At 48.6% G+C, this 21,908-nt stretch overlaps 1 protein-coding gene across 3 annotated transcripts; it reads right to left on the bottom strand.

Moving 5' to 3' along the window:
- Positions 1 to 301: 301 nt before the first annotated feature.
- On the bottom strand, positions 302 to 19,908 carry LOC117068567. Of its 3 annotated transcripts, none has more exons than XM_033185925.1 (2): positions 18,732 to 19,908; positions 302 to 2,265 (listed from the first exon to the last, which is right to left on the bottom strand). In XM_033185925.1, the coding sequence occupies exon 2, from the start codon at positions 2,116 to 2,118 to the stop codon at positions 1,348 to 1,350; it is 771 nt and encodes a 256-aa protein (XP_033041816.1). In that variant the 5' UTR covers positions 2,119 to 2,265; positions 18,732 to 19,908; the 3' UTR covers positions 302 to 1,347. The 3 variants fall into 3 exon arrangements, 2 of the variants coding, with proteins under 2 accessions (XP_033041816.1, XP_033041815.1); XM_033185924.1 differs by lacking the exon at positions 18,732 to 19,908 and adding an exon at positions 18,322 to 18,688; XR_004431172.1 differs by lacking the exons at positions 302 to 2,265; positions 18,732 to 19,908 and adding exons at positions 13,219 to 14,817; positions 18,322 to 18,697.
- Positions 19,909 to 21,908: the final 2,000 nt, after the last annotated feature.

Below are 21,908 nucleotides of genomic sequence, written 5' to 3'. Positions count from 1 at the left end.
AGAACACTGATCAAATAATTACAGGAGAGCCAAACAACGGAATATTATGCAGCTATTCAAAAGAATGAGGCAGCCCCATGTGAATCAACATGGAACAAACTCCATGATGCATTTTTAAGCGAAGCAGCAAGAGGCAGAAGAGTATATAGGGCAAGCTACTATTGATCCTGTAAAATAATTGTATTTGCATAGACTATCTCCGGGAGGGTACACAGAAACCTGTAACAATGGCTGTCTCTAGGAAGGGGAACTGGGTGCCTGGAGAACAAGAGTGGAAGCGAGACTTCCTTTTCACGCTATCTTCTTTTTTATCTTTTGAATCGTGTAAATGTGTTATCTATTCAAAAATAAATAAAACCAGAATGTAACAACTCCTATGCCTTTCAAATTCAGAGAGCCTTATTATTCTCTTTCCAAGACTCCCAAGATCCACCGGGACGAAAAAACAGCAGTCAGGGAACCATTCCGATTTTCTCTGCTCTCTCCCCGACAGCCCCCACCCGCGCAGAGTGAAGCTGGTTTCTCTGGTAAACCCTTGTTTGTGAGCTTCGCCCAGGCGACACTACCTCGCCTGCCACTGGAGGGCAGCGCGAGGCTTCCTTCCCGGGGAGGAATTGCGGAGAGACGGTGGTCGGCCCTGAATAGCAGGCTGGCTCCTACATAAAAGGCTCTGGCTTTCCGTTTTTGTTTGCATGTTTGTTTGTTTTCTTTCTTTCTTTCTTCTTCTTTTTCCAACAAAAAATGGTCTCTACCCAAGAACCCCATTCCAGGCAGTAGATTCGCCAGCCATTGCTTGTGCGTCTTTGCGGAGAGAGGTGGAGATGCGCCGGCGCTCCTTACCGCTCACATCTACCAGGGTGGATAAAACCATCTGGGGAACTTGCCCTTCAGGCTGCTGAAGACTTGCTGCTTCACAAGCCTTACTTGTGAAGACCCGGAGGGTTTGCCTTTGACTCCGCCTGTGACCTTAAGAAAACCCCTTTCTACCCTGCGCCTGTCCCACAGCTGGAAGTGATAATTTTAAGAATGAATTAAACACTTGCTTTGTGACACTGCGGAACTAAGCACTTTCTGGACTGTGTTATGCCCCATTTTACAGATGAGGAAGCCGAGGCCTCCAGAGGCTGAGTAACTTGCCCTGGGTTACACAGCTAGTCAGCGGCGGGCAGGATTTGAATCCAGGGTTCCCCGGTTCCTAATTCTCTGCTTTTACCACTTATCCTGCCTCCAAGGGCTGCTGGGGAAAACTAGGGTTTCAAAGGAGAAGCGGCTAAGGAAAAGCTCTGGAAAGGGCCAAAGGAGAAGCGGCTAAGGAAAAGCTTTGGAAAGGGCCAACGCAGCGGATATTCACTGAGCCCCTCTGCGAGCCACGCGCCGGCACGCCTCTGGGAAGCCCGCCTCCCCCTGCAGATAGGCGTTGTGACATTCTTGCGTCCCTGTCGAACATGCGAAGAGACCGAGGCCCAGAGTGGCGCAAGGCGAGCCCGGAGGCTGCGCCCCTGTGCTGAAGGAGCCACTGCCGCCGCTCCTTCCGCTTTGCTGCGGTCCGCACGCAGGCGCCGGCTCCCCAAGGCCCCGGGCGCCCTGGCCGCACGCCTGGGTAAAACGTCCGGATGAGTCTGCAGAAGCGCGCCCACGCCCGAGACGGCCGTTTCCGCCGGCCTGGGAAGGGGGCAGAGAAGGGGGTCGCTCGGGCCGCAGCGTCCCGGTCCCCGCCTGCCGAGCCGTGTCTTGGGCCAGTCCCCACACTTCGCTTCTTCCCCACCTCGGGAAGGGGGCGCAGCAGTAGGGCACTGGAGCGCACGAAACACCCCGCCAACGGGTCCTTTCTGCAAACCGGGTTTCTGTTTTCATGCAAATGCCTTTGTTAGCGCACCGGGAACCAGGAGGACGAAACTGCAGCCGACGCGGGCTGCGCGCCGCTTTTCCGCCTTCGCTTGATTCGGCCTGAACGACTAAAACGCGCCGCGCCGGGAACAAAAACACCGGCGCCGCGGAAACCCGCAGTAGCGGCGCGAGAAGCGCGGCTCGGTTGGGGTCCGCGAGAAGCGGTGCAGGCGGCGGCTCACGCGGCGGCTCACGCGGCGGGGCTGGTGCCTGGATGCCTTCACACCGCATCACCGAGGGCAAGGAACCTCCAACTCCCCCTCAGTTTCCCCACCTGCATTGGGATGTCCTGTATAAGGAGTGCCCGCTCCTTGCTGTAATTATTTTGTCCAAGCACTGTGGGAGGCAGCGTTGAGGTGGCTGTTGTGGGGAGTTTGCCTGTCAGAGAGAAGAGGGAAATAAACAAGAAACATACAGACAAAATAATTTCAAACAGCAACAAGTGTTGATATCATAGCAAACACCACTGCAACGCTTGTGCCAGCCTGTGCTCTATGCTATATGCACATTAGGTCATGTAATCCTCACTCCCTTGCACAGATAGGAAAATGCAGGTTGAATAATCTATTCAGGGGAAATAGGAAGTTGAACAATATGTGGAGAAACAGGTTGGACAGTATGTGGGGAACTAGGTTGAACAATAGCCTCAAGTGTGCAGTAGGTAGGCTGGGCACTTGAGAATATTGGGCCCAGCAATATTCGACCCAGCCGGTCCAGCCCCAAGTGGAAGCTTTTGCACACTCCATTACACCACTTTTAGCTGTATGAGGAAGGAAGTAAAGTGGTGACACACTTAAGAGAGAGTTGGGGCTAGATAGGAGCTGCTCCTAAAAGGATGTCAATGGCCATCTCTATGCAAGGGAGTGTCTAAGCTGAGGCCTGCACAATAAGAGGAACTAGCCTTGCAAAGAGCTGGGCATGTCCAGCAGAGAAAACAGCAAGGGCAAAGGCCTTGAGGTGGAAGAGTACATGTGGGGTTTCATGAACATAAGGATGGAACTCAGTGAGCAGCAATAAGGAGAGGAGATGGTCAGGAGCTGAGAGTAGCAGGCTTTGCAGGTCTCGGCAAAGAGCTGGACTTTCATTCTAGGTGTGATGGGAAGTTTTATTGTTACGGCCACTGAAGGAGTTGGGTGGATGGAGTTCGACTAGAGGGTGGATGCCGTTCCTGCCCTACCAGCCTTGAGTTCAAGGAGGAAGTTGATTACTCAGGCCTTAAGCATGCCCCACCTCATCTGGCCTCCTGGCTTCTAGGAGATTCCTGAGGACATTCACCAAGTCTCCAGCATTACCTGATGTCAGATCAGGTAAGCCCTCATCTTACAGAAAGGGCTGAGACTGAGGCCCCGACTTCAGGGATGTGTCTTCACCTTTGAGTAGGAGAAGCAGGGGTGGTATCTGCTTCATCTACTCATGTATGTGCAGCACCTAGCACAGGCTGACCAGCCCATCCTTGGACCCAGGCAAGCGGAGCTGTGCCCTGGCCAGCCTCCAGCTGCGTACGTCCCCACAGGCTAGAGAGTCTGCAGTGCCAGAGGGATATACCCATCCAAGTCTTTGCTCCTTGTCTAGAGTACTACAGATTCCTAGGATTCCTGAGCTCCCTTCCTAAAAGTCCCAAGCCTGCTGCCAGGCCTCTTCCTGGTCTATTGTCTGGAGGCAGAACACTAAACCCAGGGTGTAGCTAAGGGGCACTGCTGAGCATGGGGTGTGGATGGAGCTTGGACCTGCAGCCTGGTATGTCTACACACATGCAGGTGAGGTGTACACGGTACAGGATGGAGCTGGGGATGAGAAGGGAAGGTGGCAGGTTATAGGCTGGGAAATAAGCAACCAGGGGATGGGGCTGGCTCTCCCCAGCACCACCACATGTCAGTGCAAGTATCTAAGAAGTCTGTTTCCAAATCGATCCTGGCCTTTCAGGCTGCTGAGAAGTTATACTTATTGAGGAGAAGGATAGAACATTTAAGAGAAGGTATTGGTTTGATTTATAACTTTTAAATATTTAGATTTAAGGGTAAGTGGCCACCAATATCAGGGGTGTGTTTGGCCTAGACCCTAGGAGATATTCAATATTTATCAAATAGATGGATTAATCTCATTTAGTTTAATCCTCACACAGACTCAATGGAGGGAAATCACGTCGTCTGTATTTTATTGATGAGGAAACTAAGGCTTAGAGATTTAATGACTGATCCTATTTGTCAAGTAAGAAATTTGTCTAGCAGAGCTGAGAGCCTGAAGCTCTAACGTGTCTGATTCCAAAATCCATTGCAATTGGTTCATGACAAGTTCACACCCATTATGACCACATTAAATATATTATAACTGTTTGATTATGTCACTCACTGATTTTCGGGGACGTGAGCACTGTTTATATTACATGAAAAAGGCCTTCTCTTCTTCATTCTTACTCTACCCTCTCAGGCACCTTTGGGAAGTAATAAGACAGGAGCTAACGCTCCATTTAACAAATGGAAAACTGAGGACTGAGCAATAGCCCAAGGTGTCAACAAGGCTTAAATAGGGATTTGTTTGTTTGTTTGTTTGTTTGTTTTTATGTAGCAAGAAATCTGGAGGTAGCTAGGTAAGGACTGGTATAATTTTTGCAACATTTTCAGCAAACAACTTCTACCTCTTGGTCTGTTCTGGCTATTTATTGCTGCAGCATAACAAACTGCCCCCAAACAACAACCATTGTATTGTCTACAGTTTTGTGAGTCAGAAATTTGGGCAAGGCTCAGCTGAGTGATCCTTCAGTGATCCATGGAGCACTGACTAGAGTCATTCAGTGATATTCAGGTGCTGATTGGGCTACACTGGAGGATCAAGATGGTTTCACTTAGATGCCTGGTGCTTTCGTGGGGATGGCTGGAACACTGAGCTCAGCTGGGTCCCTCTGCCTCTCCATGGAATCCCAGGGCTTCTCCAGGTGGGTGTCTCCAGCAGGGTAGTTTGACCTTTTTCATGGCAGCTCATGGGCTCCCAGAGGCCATAGCAGAAACTGCCAGTCCTCCTAGAGGTTAGGCCTGGAATGGGTATGGCATTATTTCCACCATAATCTATTGGTCAAAGAAGTCACAGGTCAGCCCAGATTTAAGTACAGGGAAAAATGACTCCTCCTCTCAAAGGGAGGAGGATCAAAGAATCCACGGCCATCTTTAACTCATCACATGGTCCGAGCTACTTGAGATGTAGTCATCATGTCTCAAATTCCAGAAAGTGTGGAGGACGGGTGGAGGAAGGTGTTTACCCTCCCTTTTAAGACATTTTCTAGAAGTCACACACAACATTTTCCACTGGCCAGAACTTACATGGGCATACCTAGGATATGGAAGGGAAACTGGAAACTGTAATCTTTATTTCAGGAGGCATGCCATGTACTCCAATGAAAATTGGGGATTTTGTTGACTAAGGAAGAAGGGGAGCATAGGTATTGAGGACAACTAAAATCTGTTCCATGGTTAGGTGGTTTTTTTTTTTCTTTGCTACCAACAGCCAAACACTATTCCTAGCAGAGATGTTTCAATACTAGTCTTCTCCTTCCTAACACATCCTCCACTCTGTCATCAAAATAATCTTTCCTTTTTTATTATTTGTTATGTTCCTATACCGTATATCTTTTAATCATTCCTATGCCAACAGCAAGTGTCCGAATTGTTTTGTGTTGTGTGGAACAATAATGGCGTTCGCCACACACCAGGCCCTGTGTCAAGCACTAAACGAACATATCTCACTTGATCTCCACAGTATCCCACTGAGGGAGGATCACAGATGAGGAAGCAGAAACCCAGACAGGTTAAACGACTTGCTCCGGGCCACACAGTGCGTAGGTGCAAGGCTGAGATTCAAACCCTCAACTGTCAGATTCCAGAGCTGTGCTGTGAAATCCATACATGTGAAGCTCAGGGACTGTTTACTGATGACAGTCCCGGCGCATGGGCAAGACTTGTGCCTGGTGTGTGAAGGTTACAGGCGACAAATGTGAGCCAAGAGCCTGCAGATGCTCCCTTCCCGCTGTGATCCTTCAGTAGGGAAGCCTGCATCAAGCCCCAGGGCCATGCTGGCATATTTCATGAAATTAAACTGGCACCAGGAATTCATATCATTCTATTTCCTTTACACCCTGCCTGAACCCCAAGTATGGAGGAGGCTTTGCAGAACTGGCTACATTGCTAACCAGGGCACAGGCCCAGTTAAATGAGGCACCTTTCCACTCCAGTTCCAAGCTTCTCTGTTCTGACCGCAGTCTTTCTTGCCTTCTTCTCACCCCTCTTTGAGGACATGCAGTGACTCCCTGTTCCTCTCAAGTTCAGTTTTGCCTTTCTCCAAATGCTCCTTGTAAGGACTGGGGAGGAGACAGTTCCATCCTTTTGGTGAATTTCAGTTTCTGCATCTGTCACATGGGAGGAAATAATCCCTGCTTTGCTAAGTAATTGAAATGTTGAGGACCACACAGGACAAGGAACAGGAATGGCCTTTGTAGGCCAGAGCAGGTGAGGAGCACAGTCCCACTGGAGCAGTGTGGTATTTAGAAGACTAGGCATTATCTCCTTGGAAGGCAGAAAGATCTGGGGTAGGGGGTGGGGTTGTGGGAGATCAGGGAGTGCCCTGCACCTTCTGGGGGGCTCCTGCCCACAGTCTTGCAGAGGAAGTGGCCCAGGGTGAGTGTTCACATATAGATGCCCCACTGGGGTAGGGGGGAGGGCACAGTGAGACCACCAGTTCTGAAACCAGACAAACCTGTGTTTCAGTGTCCCAGCTTCATCTTATACTAGCTGAAGGACCTTTGAATAAGTCACATCACTTCTGCCTCCACTTTCACAGCTATAAGGTGGGGCTGAAAAAAGAAACTATCTCATTGGGATTTTATAAGGAATCAAATAAGAATGTGCACCTTTAAAGCACCTCATTTAGTGCAGAAGAACTGTTCAGCCAATAGTCGTAAGAGTGACTGGTATTTTTTGAGCCCTGATTAAATTATATGCCATAAGAGTCTTCTTGATTAGTTTATATACTCCTCACCACAATGCTAAGATGTAGTTAACATTATTATTTCTCAAGTGTAGATGTAGAGATGGGGATGCAGTTAGGCTGAACAAGCTGCCCAAGGTCATAGTAAGTGGTGGGAGCTGGGCTTGAACCGGAACCCAGTCTGTCTGATGCAGTCTACATAGCCATGCTGTTATTATTACTGTTGACATTAGTGTTGTTGACCTTGAATTCTTACCCGATATCTCCACACTTCCACAACACCTGGTGGGGGCAGGAAGAGCCACCTGACCCAAAGACTGCCAAAATAGAGGCTGAGCAGCCTATGATACAGCCTGGGACAGAAGCTCCACCCAGCAGGGCTGAGCCCAGTTAACTAAACTCATCAGCAGTGATGGTGGCTGCCAGTTTGAATTGGACCACAAAGAGCTGGGATAATGCCTGCAAGCTGAAAGACCCTAAAAAATGACATAATTCAAACAAATGTGAAGGCGCAGGGGCAATGAGTAAGCCAAAATTCCAAGACAGACAAGGGGGAGGAGAAGTTTGACAAACCTCTGCTCCTGAGATGACTATGAACTAACTCAGTCCCAGAGCACTGGGTCCTGAATGATGTTCCAGTAGCTAAATTGTATTCTGTGATGTGTGGTCAAAATTCCTGCCTTCCAGTCCCTGCATGTAGCTTTACAACAACCCCCCATGGCTCAAGTTAGGAGAGAGGCTCTGCTCTTTTCAACCAAAATTAGGCTAGCTCAGCTCTCCCATTTATCTTTAGGGTAAATGCTACGAATTGGAAGTGGTGAATGGAGAGGGAGGTAGGATCAGGACATCCCTCCATCAACCCCAGGTGATGAGGCCCAGAAGACATGGCCTGGCCCAGTTCCTATTATATCAGAACCTTAGTCCACGTCTCACCGTCTACAATCACACCCTTAGTGATCTCACTCAGTATCTGGGGTGACTCTGGGCCAGGCGTCTCCCCTGTACTCCAGCCTCATGCCCAGCTACTAACTCCACAGCTCCATCTGTGTTACGCAGGCATGTCACATCTCACCTGTCCAAAATGGAACTCCTGATTGTGCCTCCAAAGCCCACCCCTTCTGCAGGATTTTCATATCAGGAAATGCCAACTCTATAATTCTAGTTGCTTAGATCAAATACCTTGGAGTCAGCCCTGATTGTCCTGAGTCATATTCCAACATTCTTGCAGTCCACAAATTCCATTGGCTCTTCCTTCTAAACGTATCCATGCCCTCCATGACCACCCTAGTCTGACCCACTATTGTCTGTCACCTGGAGTGACACAACAGCCTCCTCTTGCCTCTGGCCTGCCTTCTACAACTTGTTCTTAACTCAGCAGAGATGTCCTGTTAAAACCTAAGCTAGAGCTTGCAATCCTCTTGCTCAAAACCCACTCATCACTGCCCTTCTCACTCAAAGGAAAAACAAAGGCCTCCTAAGTCACACAGTCCGACCTCCTCAGTTTCCCCTACAGACCTGCCTCCCTGACCTCACCTCCCTGCACTCTCCCCAGCCCTTCCTCTATTCCAACCACTCAAGGGTGCTCACCCTCCTGGAAGGAGAACTCCCACCCGTGGGGCTTTGCATCTGCTGTGCCCTCTGCCTGGAATGCCCCTCCAGCAGGGCTCCCTCTCTCACTTGTGTGGGTCTGCAGAGACGCCTTTCCTGGGTACCTCATTAAAAATTACCACCCACTCCAGCAGTCCTTCCCCAGTCTCTTTCCCTGCTTTAACTTTCTTTGTAGCACTTAACACCATCTATTGACATGCGGTAGATTTGACTTACTGTTTCTTGTCATCTCCCACACTGGGATGTAAGCTACGTCTAGGGAAGCACCTTCTTCCATCAGATGTATCCCCCTTACCTAGAACACAACATCTGGCGCATAGTAGGTGCTCAGCAAATCCTTGTCAAAAGAACAAAGAAGCACACATAAGAGGACTTCCTGGAGCCATCCCTACTCAGTTCTCACGCCCCCAGCAGCTACCCTCTGGGTGTTCCAAGCCCTTGGCTAGTCCCCTCGCTTCTTTGATCCTATTCAGGGGAAATCAGCCTCAGGCCCTGTCCGAAAACAGGAGAACTAAGGAGAAGCTAGTCATGGAGGAATTAGTCCAAATAGGTGGGGATTTCTTTTTAATTAGAACTATTTTTTTTTACCCTTAATACAAAAGGACTTGTGTCCCAGTTGCTGGCTTTTCTGTTAAAGCTTGTCCAGGCTGAGAGCTGGGGCTCTGTGTTCCCACCAAGGATCTACTGTCAGAATCACTGGGGAGTGGCGTGGGCTTTACAGAAGGAAGGTTCTGGGACAGTGGGCCACATGGCCTCTCTGGGACAGGCACACACCTGGAAACCCCACAAATGGGAAGGACTCCATGTGGGTGACAGGTGAGGCTGGTAACAAGCATGTAGGGTCACTGTACTGTTGTCTCCACTTTCTGCAGTTGGAGAATTTTCTTTAGAGAGAGAGAGAAAAAAAAAAGCATTTTTCCCTGAAGTTCTCTTTTCCCAATACATGCCCAGAGGATTTCCTGTAGCCCTCCCTCCCCACTATACCCCACCCACAACTTCTCTTTTCTCCTTCCCTCTGATTGGAGGAGAGAGGCGTTCTGCTCTACTTACTAGCTGCCTATTTGCATCTGGGGACACTTACAAACCTTTGATGCCTGTTTGTTCCCCCACTTCCCAAGATTTGCGTCCAGATGGCCTGGTGAGGTGGTGCTGGACACTGATTGATGCTAAATGCTCCCTGGGTGATCCTGGCACTTGCCAGAGTTGAGCAACTACCTTGTTACCCCAGTCCCAGCCCCGACTCTTTGCCACACTCAGGAACCTCCTGTTAATAGGGTCCAGCCTCCTTAGAAGACAGTTTAACAACATATTTTGTTACCTGAGCCCATCTTTGGGGTCCACCACAGCTGCCTAAGTGACTTGAGGAGATATTTCTTCCAAACCCAGACAAAGAGCCTCATTCATTCACCACCAGCACGCCTAGTGGATGACATTCTCCCCGTTACCTTATGCAACGCGGGTTCACTGTGACCATTTGGAAAGTGCAGAGAAGCACACAGGAGCTGGCCACAGCCCACTTCAAGCCCAGGAATTTGTGAACAGAAAGGAGCCATTGTCTCCAGTCACTTGAAGGGAACAGCTCAAAAACACATTCAAAGGGCCCTGATGATAATGAATATGCTAATATGATTTCCTTTGGGCGCCTGTGCTACCTCCAAAAAACCCTTTCTGACCTTCCTCACGGATTCAAAGCTTTCATTGAAGTCGACAGGGGATTTGGGTTAAAATAACATGAAAGTTTTCACTGAAATGGACAAAACTGGGAGTTGTGAATTAAGTGTGAGTTTCACCTTGGTGCTGACACCCCTGACCTTGAAGGGGAAACACACAGATTGTGAATGGACCTTCTGGACCTTCTAACTGTTGCCTTTGGGTGGGCAGAGCTAGCAAGCACTAAGGGTCCCTTTTGCATGACAAGTGAGCTCTGGAGGCCTGGGTTTAAATCCCAGCTCTGACACTTACTAGCTGGGTGACCTTGAGAACGGCAAATCATTTCTCTGATTAAGCCTCAATTTGCCCATCTGTAAAATGGTTTGGATACTACTTCCCTTGCAGCATTGCTTCCAAGAGTAAATAAGAAGTCTGTATGTGGGAGGGGTTAGGGAAGTGGAAAACATCTTGGCGCTCCTCACCGTCTCACCCAGTCGGAGACCCAGCAAGGGTGTGAACACCTCCAGCCTCCCGTATCCCAGACCCTCTTTCCTTCATTCAGCGTATATTTATGAAGCATTTCCTGGGTGCCAGGTACTGTTTTGGGGCTGGGGATTCAGCTATGAACAAAACAGATGAACTCAGCCCTCAGTGGAGCTGCCATTGTAGTGGGAAGCACAGACATTAAACACGTGAATAGATAAATAAGTAAGTGGGCCGGCCGTGGTGGCTCACACCTGTAATCCCGCCTGTAATCCCGACACTTTGGGAGGCTGAGCGGGGTGGATCACCTGAGGTCAGCAGTACGAGACCAGCCTAATCAACATGGTGAAACCCCATCTCTACTAAAAATACAAGGGTGTGGTGGCACATGCCTGTAATCCCAGCTACTGGAGAGGCTGAGGCATGAGAATCGCTTGAACCTGGGAGGCAGAGGTTGCAGTGAGCTGAGATCACACTACTGTACTCCAGCCTGGTGACAGATCAAGACTCTGTCAGAAGGAGAAGGAGAAGGAGAAGGAGAAATAAGTGCTATGGAGAAGAAAAACAAAGTCCTTAATGAAAAGAGCAGAGCTTTAGAATTAGAGCTGAATTCAAATCCCAGCTTGCTCTTTGCTGGCTGTGTAATGCCTAGGAAAGAGATTTTATCTTCCTGACACTCTTCTGCTACATCTTTTTGTGAGACCCACTGATGATTCACCCACCCATTGAACAAATATTTATAGAACTCTGGGCCGGGCACGGTGGTTCATGCCTGTAATCCCAGCCCTTCAGGAGGCTGATGCAGGTGGGTCACTGAGGTCAGGAGTCGGATTCCAGCCTGGCCAACATGGTGAAATCCCATCTCTACTGAAAATAACCAAAAAAAAAAAAAAAAAAAAGAAGAAGAAGAAAGAAAGAAACAGCTGGGCATGGTGGCACGCACCCATAATCCCAGCTATTCCAGAGGCTGTGACAGGACAATCGCTTGAACCCAGGAGACAGAGGTTGTACTGAGCCGAGATCGTGCCACTGCACTCCAGCTTGAGCAACCGAGCCAGACTCCGTCTCAAAAAAGAAAAAAGGAACTCTGTCCTGTGTCAAGCATTGTTTTGACTGCTGGGGAGGCCACAATGAATGAAACGAAAATCCTTGTCCTTGGAAGCTTAAAATCTAAAAGAAAGAAACAGACAATTAACAAATGTACGTATATCAGGTGATGAAAAAAAAGCAAGAGAAGGAGGTCAAGAATGTGGAGGACATTATTTCAGGGAGTGGTGGTCAGGGAGGGCCTTTCTAGGGAGCTGACAGTTAAGTGAAGCTCTGAAGGATGCTGGGGAGTTAGCCATGTGGGTGTCTGCAGGAAGCCCAGTTGGAGGAGACATCAAGGGCAAAGTCCCTGAGGTAGGACAGTGCGTGGCTGTTGGGAGGATTAGGGAATTGGAGGCAATGTCTAAGATGCACCCAGCATAGCCCCTGGCTCTGAGTGGGGGTTCAATCAATAGCAGTTATTATTTGTACCCATTTTATGAAAAATGCAAGAGAAGTCATTTTCCATTATTATAAAAGTTCTTGAAGGCTTTGTGGATTGATGATTTTTTTTCCCTTTTCTTCTCTTGTTTTTCTGAATAAGAACCAGCAAGTTCAACCCCCAAGCCCACCTGCCAGCCCGCCTCTATGCCTCCAGTCTGAATCCAGCAGAAATGTTTGACATGCAGTGGTGCTGGAGGGAGGGGGTGTGTAATGAATGATGGTTATTAAATAATAATGCCAGCATCTTGAAGTTCTTTCCTCTCCACAGCCTCACAAATTAGATGCCTTGGAAATGTTGTGCCCGTCGCCAAGATGCACCTCCATCTGGGGTGTAAGCAACATCTGCTAAACAGCTGCATCTTGTTTAAGAGCTGGTACTTAATTCAATTATTCAGCTCTGATAGGGGCAGGCCAAGCCGAGCAGGAAGGGGCAGGCCCACTCATAGGCATATGCTGCTCCGTGTCTTCCCAAGTTGACCCAAACTCCTCTCCCATCAGTATCCCCACTCACAACTGTTGATTCAACCAACATAGACAGTTATACATTTCCAGAACAGGCCATGCTCACTCATGCTACCTCCTTGCTTTCTACTCAAGCTGTGTGCCCCTGCCAGGAACACTCTTCTGCTGCCTGTCCAACTCCTGTGTCCTTCAAAAGGCCCAACTCAAATATCAGCATCTCCTCCAGGACAAAGCATAGGGAATTACCTCCCATGAGCTTTCTCGGTGCTTATGCATTCCTTAGCTGGAGCATTCATAACATTACATTGCAATTTTGTGTGCCCTGCTGTTTTGTAATCCCCTTAGGCTGGGAACCATGTTTATTTCATTCTTGTTCAGCATTGTACCTGACTCCCCATAGACACAATGTGTTTAGTTAATGGATGGATGGATGCGTGGATGGGTGAGTGGGTGGATGGATGGGTGAGTGGGTGGATGGATGGGTGAGTGGGTGGATGGATGGGTGGGTGGGTGGGTGGATGCGTGCGTGGGTTGATGGATGGATGGATGGATGGATGGATGGATGGATGGGTGGGTGGCTGGCTGGATGGATGGATGAATGGATGGGCAGGTGGGTGAATGGATGGATGGATGAATGGATGGGCAGGTGGGTGAATGGATGGATGGATGAATGGATGGGCAGGTGGGTGAATGGATGGATGGATGAAGAGATAGAAGAATGGAAGAAAGGAGGGAAGAACAAAGTGGTAGACAAACAGATGGACCCACTGCCACCATCTAAATCCAAACCACCATCATTTCTCACTGAAACACTGGGGACTCTCACTGGTCTTTCAGTTTCCACTGTTGCCACCAGTAGTCTCTTCTACTCAAAGCACTTAGGAATCTTTTGAATATGGAGTTATATCATGTCACTCCCCTGTTAAAATCTTTCCAGTGGCTTCCATATTCCTAACCCTGACCTCCAAACCCCTATAGGACACAGCCCCTGCTTATCCCTCTGATATCGTCTCCTCTCTGTCCTACGCTCTGAGTACTTGGGGAACCTGCCAAGCTCTCTCTCACCTCAGGACCTTTGAATCTGCTCTTCCCCTTTGCCTGGGACTCACTTCCCTGGATTTCTGTCAACCTAGTATCTTCTTAAGTCTTCCAATCTAGCTCTAATACCACATTCTCAAAGAGACCCTTCTTTACTTTGCCAGTTAAAATAGCCACCATTGTGATCCTTAAAGGCAAAGGGGCCTGATCCAAACACCAATGCTTTGGCTGCTGAAACCCAACAGGCTCCCCAGAGCGTCATCCTCAGCTGGGGTGGTGACGCAGACCTCCCCCAAGTGCCCACCTACAAGCCTCCCTTCCCTGGGTGCTCACTCCTCCTCTCCATCAACTAAAGATCCTTCATGAATGGGCTTGTCTGGAACTGCCGCAATTAAACTATCAGAGCAACATTGGACCATTTGTTTACTATGGCACTTAGAGCTGGAATGGCTTGTTGTTTTGACTGTTTCTATTTTCAGCTCTATTTCCTAGGGGTAGTGGGGAGAGGGTAGGCAATGAATCCTGGTCTATTCAAGCAAAAAGATGCATCAGTGAAGCCTAGAATTTCAGAGTCACAGAATTCTAGCATCATTGTCATGGAATGTGAGAGCAGTGAAAATCTATAATTTTAGTTATAGGTTCCTAGATTCACGAGATTCTAGAATCTTACTCAACGAAATTAGAATCTTAGAGTCAGACAAATTTAGACTCAAAGTCCTAGAGTGATGGACTCTGAGGAGACTCTCACTTTGTCTGCTCCATATCTCTTTCCCAGAAGATCTCTGGGTACCTTATCCACAATGTGCCCCCATACTGACCCACAGCCTGTCACTCTCTGTTGTTTTAACTTTTCTTTATGGCACTGATCACCACCTGATATTTGATCTATTTCTCTGCTTATTTGCTTATTGCCTGTCTCCCTCACATGTGAGATTGAGGTCAGGAACTTTGCTTTGTTCACCGTTTAGAACAGTACTCAGAACAACGCCTGGCATGAAGTAAGGGCTAAAAAAAGAAGTGCCCATTCATCCAACAAATATTTATTGCATCCCTACTTCATGCTGGTGCCTCAGAGATGATCTTCTCTCAGGACGGGAAGCAGGTCTCATTTTGCATGCCAAATGCAATTGGCAGTAGATACCCAGAGCATGGTATTGAAAAGACTTCTTGGGGTTCATCCAAGCTCTGTGGGGAAGGGCGATTGATGAGCAATGTCTGGCATGGACTCAGCCATGGGAAAAAGTGGCCATCTCTGCTCTGGCCTCCAACCCTGCACTGAAAAAAACTGAGGTCCACAAGAAGATACAGTGGACATGCGTAGTGTGCATAGCCAGAGTTAGAACCCCATCTTCAGTCTCCCCTCAGTGTTGGTTCCTGAGCCCAAGCCTCTCTCAAGCACCTGTGTGTACCCTTCCTTCCCCATCAGCCCTTAGGCTCTCCCTCCCCTGAGGCCTTCCTGGGATGAAGGGGCTGCTGGAGTCCCTGGCCCTGAACCCCAGCCTGGGAACCCAATTCTGGAACACTGCCTGAATGCACAAGCCAGTTATTTTTAAAAATCCAAAAAGAAAAGGAAGAAAGAGAAAGCTCACTGCTTCGGTCTCCGCACCAGCCCTGGCTGAGAGAATAGAGACTTGAAAGGAACAAAGGGTTTCCTCAAACACAGCAGATCAAGGGCTTGGCTTATGTGGTAACCGGTAACCGACCACCGCGCTTTGTGACAAATCCTTCAGAAGGCAGCAGCCTCTGTTCACTCCGCAGCCTTGGCAGGAGGAGGTGGAGGAGTAGGGGACACCCTTCCCCATCGCCCCCCAGCCCCAGTTGGGCTGCTTACAATCATGGACTTCCAGAACCCCTGACTGTTAGGACCTCAAAGGCCCTCACAGAGCATGGAGTCCAACCCGCTCTGGGTCAGCCAGGCAGGCAGAAGCCCTGGACCGGCTCAAGGTCACACTTTCCTCCTCCCTGGGTTCTCTTTCAAGGAGGTGGAGACCAGGGAAGTGCACCCAAGCCTCCGTTTCCTCTTGAACCCATCACAGCTGCCTGAAATGCCCTCTTGGAACTCTCCCAGCCACCAAGACTTCCTACTTTTTTTCCCTCCTGTGGATTTCTTCTTCCAAGTTACCTGTGGGATATGGTTTGACCCCCAGGTCTCCAGGGGTCAAACCATACCCCTGGAGGGGTACACAGCAGGGGTCTGCTGGTGGACTATGAGATCGCAGAAAGACTGCAGCCCACACTACACTCCAGGTTGGACAATAGCAGCTGACTCAGGTGCTGTGCCAAGCCCTTTACAGCAAGGCGTCTTGTAGGCACCGTGGCCACCCTATGATGCAGATAGGTATGGTTGTCCCCATTTTCCAGATAAGAAAGCCAAGGCTCCAAAAGACTGAGTAAAGTCCCCAAGGGGGTTGGCAGAGATTGGCAGAGGTGATGCTTGAACTCGGAGTTGCCTGTCTTCTAAACCACACTCCTATTAACTGGTCTGCTCTGCCCCTCCCTCTGTGCATCAAAGGCAGGCAATGCTTCACCCCACTCTCAGGCACTGAGGAAGGCACCAGAGGGGCCAGGCTGGGAACAAGGGGCTTCCCTCCATCAGAGGCCATCGTGCTCAGAAGCCACACACTCGCACCTGCATGCAGGCTGCAGAACCCATCAGGTCTCCTCATCCACCCCTCCGTGTCAGCCTCTCTCCCCTGCCTCCTTCCTGACTTGCGATTTCTCTGGCTCTTTTCTACCCCATCTGTCAATCTGCGTCGTCTCCATTCTTGGGCCTCTCTCTCTCTTTATCATTTTCTGCCTCTAGCTCTGTCTCTTCCCCAGCCCTCCCCATTACTCTATTCCTATGTCTTCCCTTTTTGTCTCTCTGCATCTGTGTGCTACTTTCTCTCTCCTCAGCGTGCTTCTTCTTTCTCTCTCTTTCTCTCTTCTCCCCACCTCCCCCCGCCCATATTCTGTCTCTCCTTTAATCCTCAGTATCCAGGGTTTCAGTGTCTCCATGTCTCTTCCTCCAGCTCATCTCTCCCTCTCTATTCTTACGCATCTCTCTCTTTCTCCCTAGCATTATCTCCCTCTCCCTCTTTCTCTCCCTCTGTCTCTGCTCTATCTTCCCTTGCTTTCCCTCCTGCCTCTCTTTCTGGGTATGTGTGGATGTGTATATGCCTTGTCTCTCTCTTTCCCTCTTTCTCTCTCTCTCTGTCTTTCTCCCTGCCCCTCTCCATCCCTCTGTCACTCTATCTCCCTCTCTTTGTCCTTGTCTCTCTTTCTCCTTCCTGTCTCTTTCTGTCTTCCTCTCTGTTTTTTGTCTCTCTCTCTGTCCCTCTGTCTCTCTTTCTCTGTCTCTTCGTATCTCTCTGTATATCTCTCATCTCTGTCTCTCTGTCACTGCCACTGTCTCTGTCTCCCCTTCATCCCTGTCCCTGCTTCTCCCCGTCTCTCTCTGCCTGTCTCTCTAGCCTTCCTCACCTTCCCCTTGCCACCTTTCCTGGAGTGGCTCCTCTGTCACACCCCCACACTGACACACAATATTCCAGCAAATCCCAGCTTAGCTGTAGTGGGGAACAAGGAGGGATTGGTCAGGGGTATTCCAAAAAGTGGATTTCAGAAGGGGGGTGGGGTTGTTATGTTAAAGGAAACTGCGCCAGCCTCGTCCTTTTCTTCCTCAGAAATGACTGGTTGCTTTCCTGGGAGGCAGAAGAAAAAGTCCCTGAATAGAGATTTGAAGCAGTAAGCTCAGATTCCTTCTTTTTAATATTTATAAAGAGAGAAAGGGGATAATTTCAGGAAGATCATTTCAAGGCGAAAACCCACATATTTTCAATAGAATTATTCCAAAAGCCCCTTTCCGGCTCATTGGAGTGTATAATTTTGTAAGTTAAAGACACCGGGCCTGGTTTCCAAGTTCCCTAAAATGACGCAGCTAAGTAAGAGCCAGAAGGAAGTGAGATGAGAAGAAGAGGGGGAGGGTAGCAGAGGAGAGGGACAAGCTTGTCCCAGGGCTGAGGCCAAAGAGAGAGCAGCAACTGGCATACCTGCCCCGCCTCCTCTCCTTCACCTGTCTTCTCAACAAGCCAGCCAAACTCAGGGCAATACATGCTGTCAAATACCTGTTCCCAATCCTGAGACCTCTCCAGGTCCAGACCTACAGAGCCAAGTGCTGGTGCAGGTGGCCCATGGGTTCTTCAGGCAAGGTGTGTTCAGAGCTGTCCCCACCCCCGCCATCTTCCTCCCCAAACCGCCTCCATCCTTGACCTCTATTCAGCCATCCCATTGCCCAAGCTGGCATCTGGGAGTCACGCTTGGGTCCTCCCTCACCCCTGCCCCTTCTAGTTAGTTGTCAAGTCCTGTTGATTCTATCCCCTTCATACCTGTGGGATCTCCTTACATCTGCATTTTCACTGCCCAAAGTGGGCCTCCACACCCCTGGCCTAGACCACAGAGAGGCTCCAGCAGGTCTCTGGGCCTCTTGCCTATATTCAAGCTGATGGAGTGACCTTCACATCGTCCAGCTCTGAGGATGGCCCTCTCTTTCTCAGAAACAGTCATAACCCCCTGCCACTGTCACCTCTAAGGTGAAGGCCAGTTTCCCCCACCCTGGCATCCATGATCTGGCTACAACCTCATTTCCTTGTACCCACCATCCCATCACAAGTTCTCCACTGTGGCCAAAATGAGTCACTCTCTTCTGCCTACCCGAAAAGAATAAGAATCATTTTTCGACTTCTAAGCCCTGGCTGTGGCTCCTCTCTTCTCCTGGAATGGCATCCTGCTGTCTTGGCCTGTGTTGCTCCCGCCCAACCTTAAGGTCCAGCTCAAATGGTCCTTGTGGTCCTCCTGGTCACAGGTTATTTTTCCTTCTCTTTGACCCATGACATTTCACTTTGGACAAGAGATAGGCTGTGTGGCCTGAGAACAGGTGAGGTCCGTGGCTAAATAAGGAACAGGAAGTGGAGCTCACTCTCTGACATCCTCCCAAACCAAACCAAGTGAGATTTTGTGGTTCTGCTGGGTGCCTAAAATTGTTACCAGGGTCCCCAGATAATACTTACTCTTATCACAGTAAATAGAAATGTCATCGCAAAAATCAGTGATTGAGTACTCACTGTGAGCCAGACGCCTTGCTAAGTGCTCGTCATGTGTTATCTCACACAGTTCACAATAACCAGTGTGGTGAGGACTATCATCACCCCAGTGGTACCGATGAGGAAACTGAGACTCAGAGAGGGGGAGTGGCCAGCACAGCATCACTCTGTGAGCCAGAAAGCTCAGGATTCTGACCAGGCCAGCCCAATTATGGAATCCTTGCGTTTAACCTCAAACACACTGAAAATGCTGACATCTGAGTATTAGCAGGAACTGGGTGATGCAGTCCCTGACTCATCTCCCCCAAAGGAGGACCACATGCTGTGAGGCAATGGCCACAGCCCTTCCTTGGGCCCAGCTTCCCCATCTTCTCAAGGTCCAGTTCCTGTTTGAAAAACCTTTCAGAGGCTGGTTCTGAAATCCCAGAGACACAGTTTGTCTTCTTTTCCCTGGGGAAAGGCTCATCTGGGAGAGGCAGAGCTCAGAACTTCAAAGGAAGCCACAGGGACAAAAATGTCCCTCCTGCCTCTTGTCCCAGCACCAGTCTTGGTTTGACTTGGCCAAGAATGTTCCCTGGTCCACCTCTGAAAGTCTGCAGGGATGCTGCCAGCTGTTCCCACTAAATTCTGCTTCCTCTGACCCCTGCTAAGAACTGACCCTTAATTCCCAGACTGTAGCTTCATCTCTTGCCAGGGCCTCTACACCAGCCTCTTCACTGGTCTCCCTGCTCCCACTCTAGGCCTTACCTGCAATGCAGCCTTGTCATTTTAAACAAAAATCACAAGGTCTCTTTAGTTCTTAAAGGCCTCCGTGGGCTCTCATCACAGAATACAGGTCGAGCTGCTCATCCCAGCCCCCGGGCCCTGTGTGCTCTGATCCCCAGGCCTCCCTGGGCTCTGGCCACACCATCCTTCCAACAGGGCCTAGAACAAACCAGGTTCCTCTTCACCTCAAGGTCTTTGCTTTTGTGCTTTCCTGAATTGCTTTCCTGGCTTTTTCCTTCCTCTCTTTCAGTTCAAAAATCATACCTTCTCCAAGGCCTTTTCTGATCCCAATTATCCCTGGTACCTTCCTCCCTGCAGACATTCACACCAGTGATGCTGTTCATTTCCCTGTAATGTGCAGTTAGATATTTGAGTGCTTCTAATGTACCGTCCACTGGAGGAGTGACAGCTGCAAAATTGCAGACTAGGAAGCTCCAAGCTGTCATTCACCCCATGGAAGCATCAAGAAAACAACCAGAGACTGGCTTAGAACTAATATAGGAGCTCTGGAAAACAGTCAAAGGTTTACAGCATCCAGGTGAACACCTAATCAAGAAAAAGCTACCTTCAAACAGTAGAAAAAGTTTTTTGGCATTTTTACTCCCTTTTGCCCAATCCCCTCCCTGGCAGAGCAGCCCATTTCCCTCCCTTGAGCCAGAGGGAGCAAGCCTGCCTTACTGGCAACACTCTAACTGGTCTGAGGCCTGCCTGGAGGACAGCCCTCTGTTTTATCTAACTAAAATGTCAGGTAGAGGGAAGCTAAGGGCACTGTTGGTGGAAGCTGCAGGGAGACTATAGACCCATAGATGACTGGGATAAGAGATTATGGGTGGACACACACAGTAGACCATCTGTGGCCCTAAGGAGAAACTGAGTGCTGGGGTAAGATTCTTTGAAAAAGTAAGACATTTAAAAGCAGCTGTACATATGGAAGAATTGAGTAAACCACATTTAGGAGCAGGCAAGATTCATTCTCAGAAAAGACCTGAGAAGACCTGAAGCTTTCACCTTGGTGAAGGACTGTGTAACACAAAGCCAGTTTGCAAAGCCTGAGAGAGGAAGCTGTTTTTTCACATGTCCAGTTTTCAACAACAACAACAACAAAACATAACATAGAAGTAGAAAACATGGCTCATTCAAAGAATAAAATAAATCGATGGGAACTATCCCTAAGGAAGCCCAGACATTGAACTTACTAGATAAAGACTTTGAAACAACCGTCTTAAAAATGCTCAAAGAGCTAAAGAAAACCATGGAAAAATAACTAAAGGAAATCAGAAAAAAATGATATGTGAACCAAATTATAATATCAACAAAGAGATAGAAATTATAAAAAGGAACCAAATATAAATTATGGAGCTGAAAAATACAGTAACCAAAATGAAAAATTCACTAGAAGAGTTCAACAGTACATTGAGAGAAAACAAATAACAAAATTGCAAAAGTAAGTTCCTCATTACAAGTAATTAGTTTAAATGTAAATGGATTAAACTAACTAGTCAAAAGGTATAAATTGACAGGATGAATTTTTTTAAATATCCAACTATATGCTGTCTACAAAAGACTCATTTTAGATATACATAGATCGAATGTGAAAACGAAAAAATATATTGCATGCAAACAGTAATCAAACGAGATCTGAGATGGCTATCCTAATGCCACACAAAATAGACTTTAAGTCAAATATGTTTACAAGAGGCAAAGAACATTATATACTGACAAAAGTGTCAATTCATCAAAAAGATATAACAATTACATACATATATGCACCAAATAGCAGAGTTCTAATGTATTATTCACCCTACTCCCCAAATGTTATTCCATGAGAGCAAGAACTGGATCTGGCTTGCTCACTGCTTTGCTCTCACACCAGCCATTTATTACTAACACACATTTGCTCAATTTCCACTATCCCCACTAGGTAACCACAGCGAAAGTGGACAGGTAGGGTCTGGGAATTGTCACCAAGCTTCAGGCAGGAGCTTGAATCTTGAAGCATCCGACAGGAGCTTGAACCTGACCATCTTCAGCTGTCCCAGCTGTCACCTCCAAAAATTTGAGATCCTTTCCTTGCTATCCATGGTCCAGCCGTGAAGATAGGAGTGAAAGTGCTTAGGAATTGTGATCAACTCTAGTCTCCCCAGCCAAGCACTTCAGGGCTTGTGGCTGCATATCAGGAAATCCAGGAGACCAAGGGAGGTGCGTGGGTACACCATTGGAGTTGTCCAGGCCAGTGTTACCCATGAGCACCCTGAAGCCCAGAGAGGGCAGGGAACCCGCTGAAAGTCACACAACAAGCTAATGGCAGAGCTTGCCCACCACCTCCTGTTTCTCTAAGTTGCCTTGGCAACTACCTCAGGGACTGCCCATAGCATGCAATTTCTCTAAGTTATCTCTTCCGCCCCTCCATTTCCCCTTTCATTTCTCCTTTTC

The sequence above is a fragment of the Trachypithecus francoisi genome, unplaced genomic scaffold (genome assembly GCF_009764315.1).
Source record: "Trachypithecus francoisi isolate TF-2019V2 unplaced genomic scaffold, Tfra_2.0 Lachesis_group21, whole genome shotgun sequence".
Taxonomy (NCBI): Eukaryota; Metazoa; Chordata; class Mammalia; order Primates; family Cercopithecidae; genus Trachypithecus; species Trachypithecus francoisi.
Note: the sequence above shows the minus strand (reverse complement) of the source record. Positions and strands in the feature narration are given on the sequence as shown.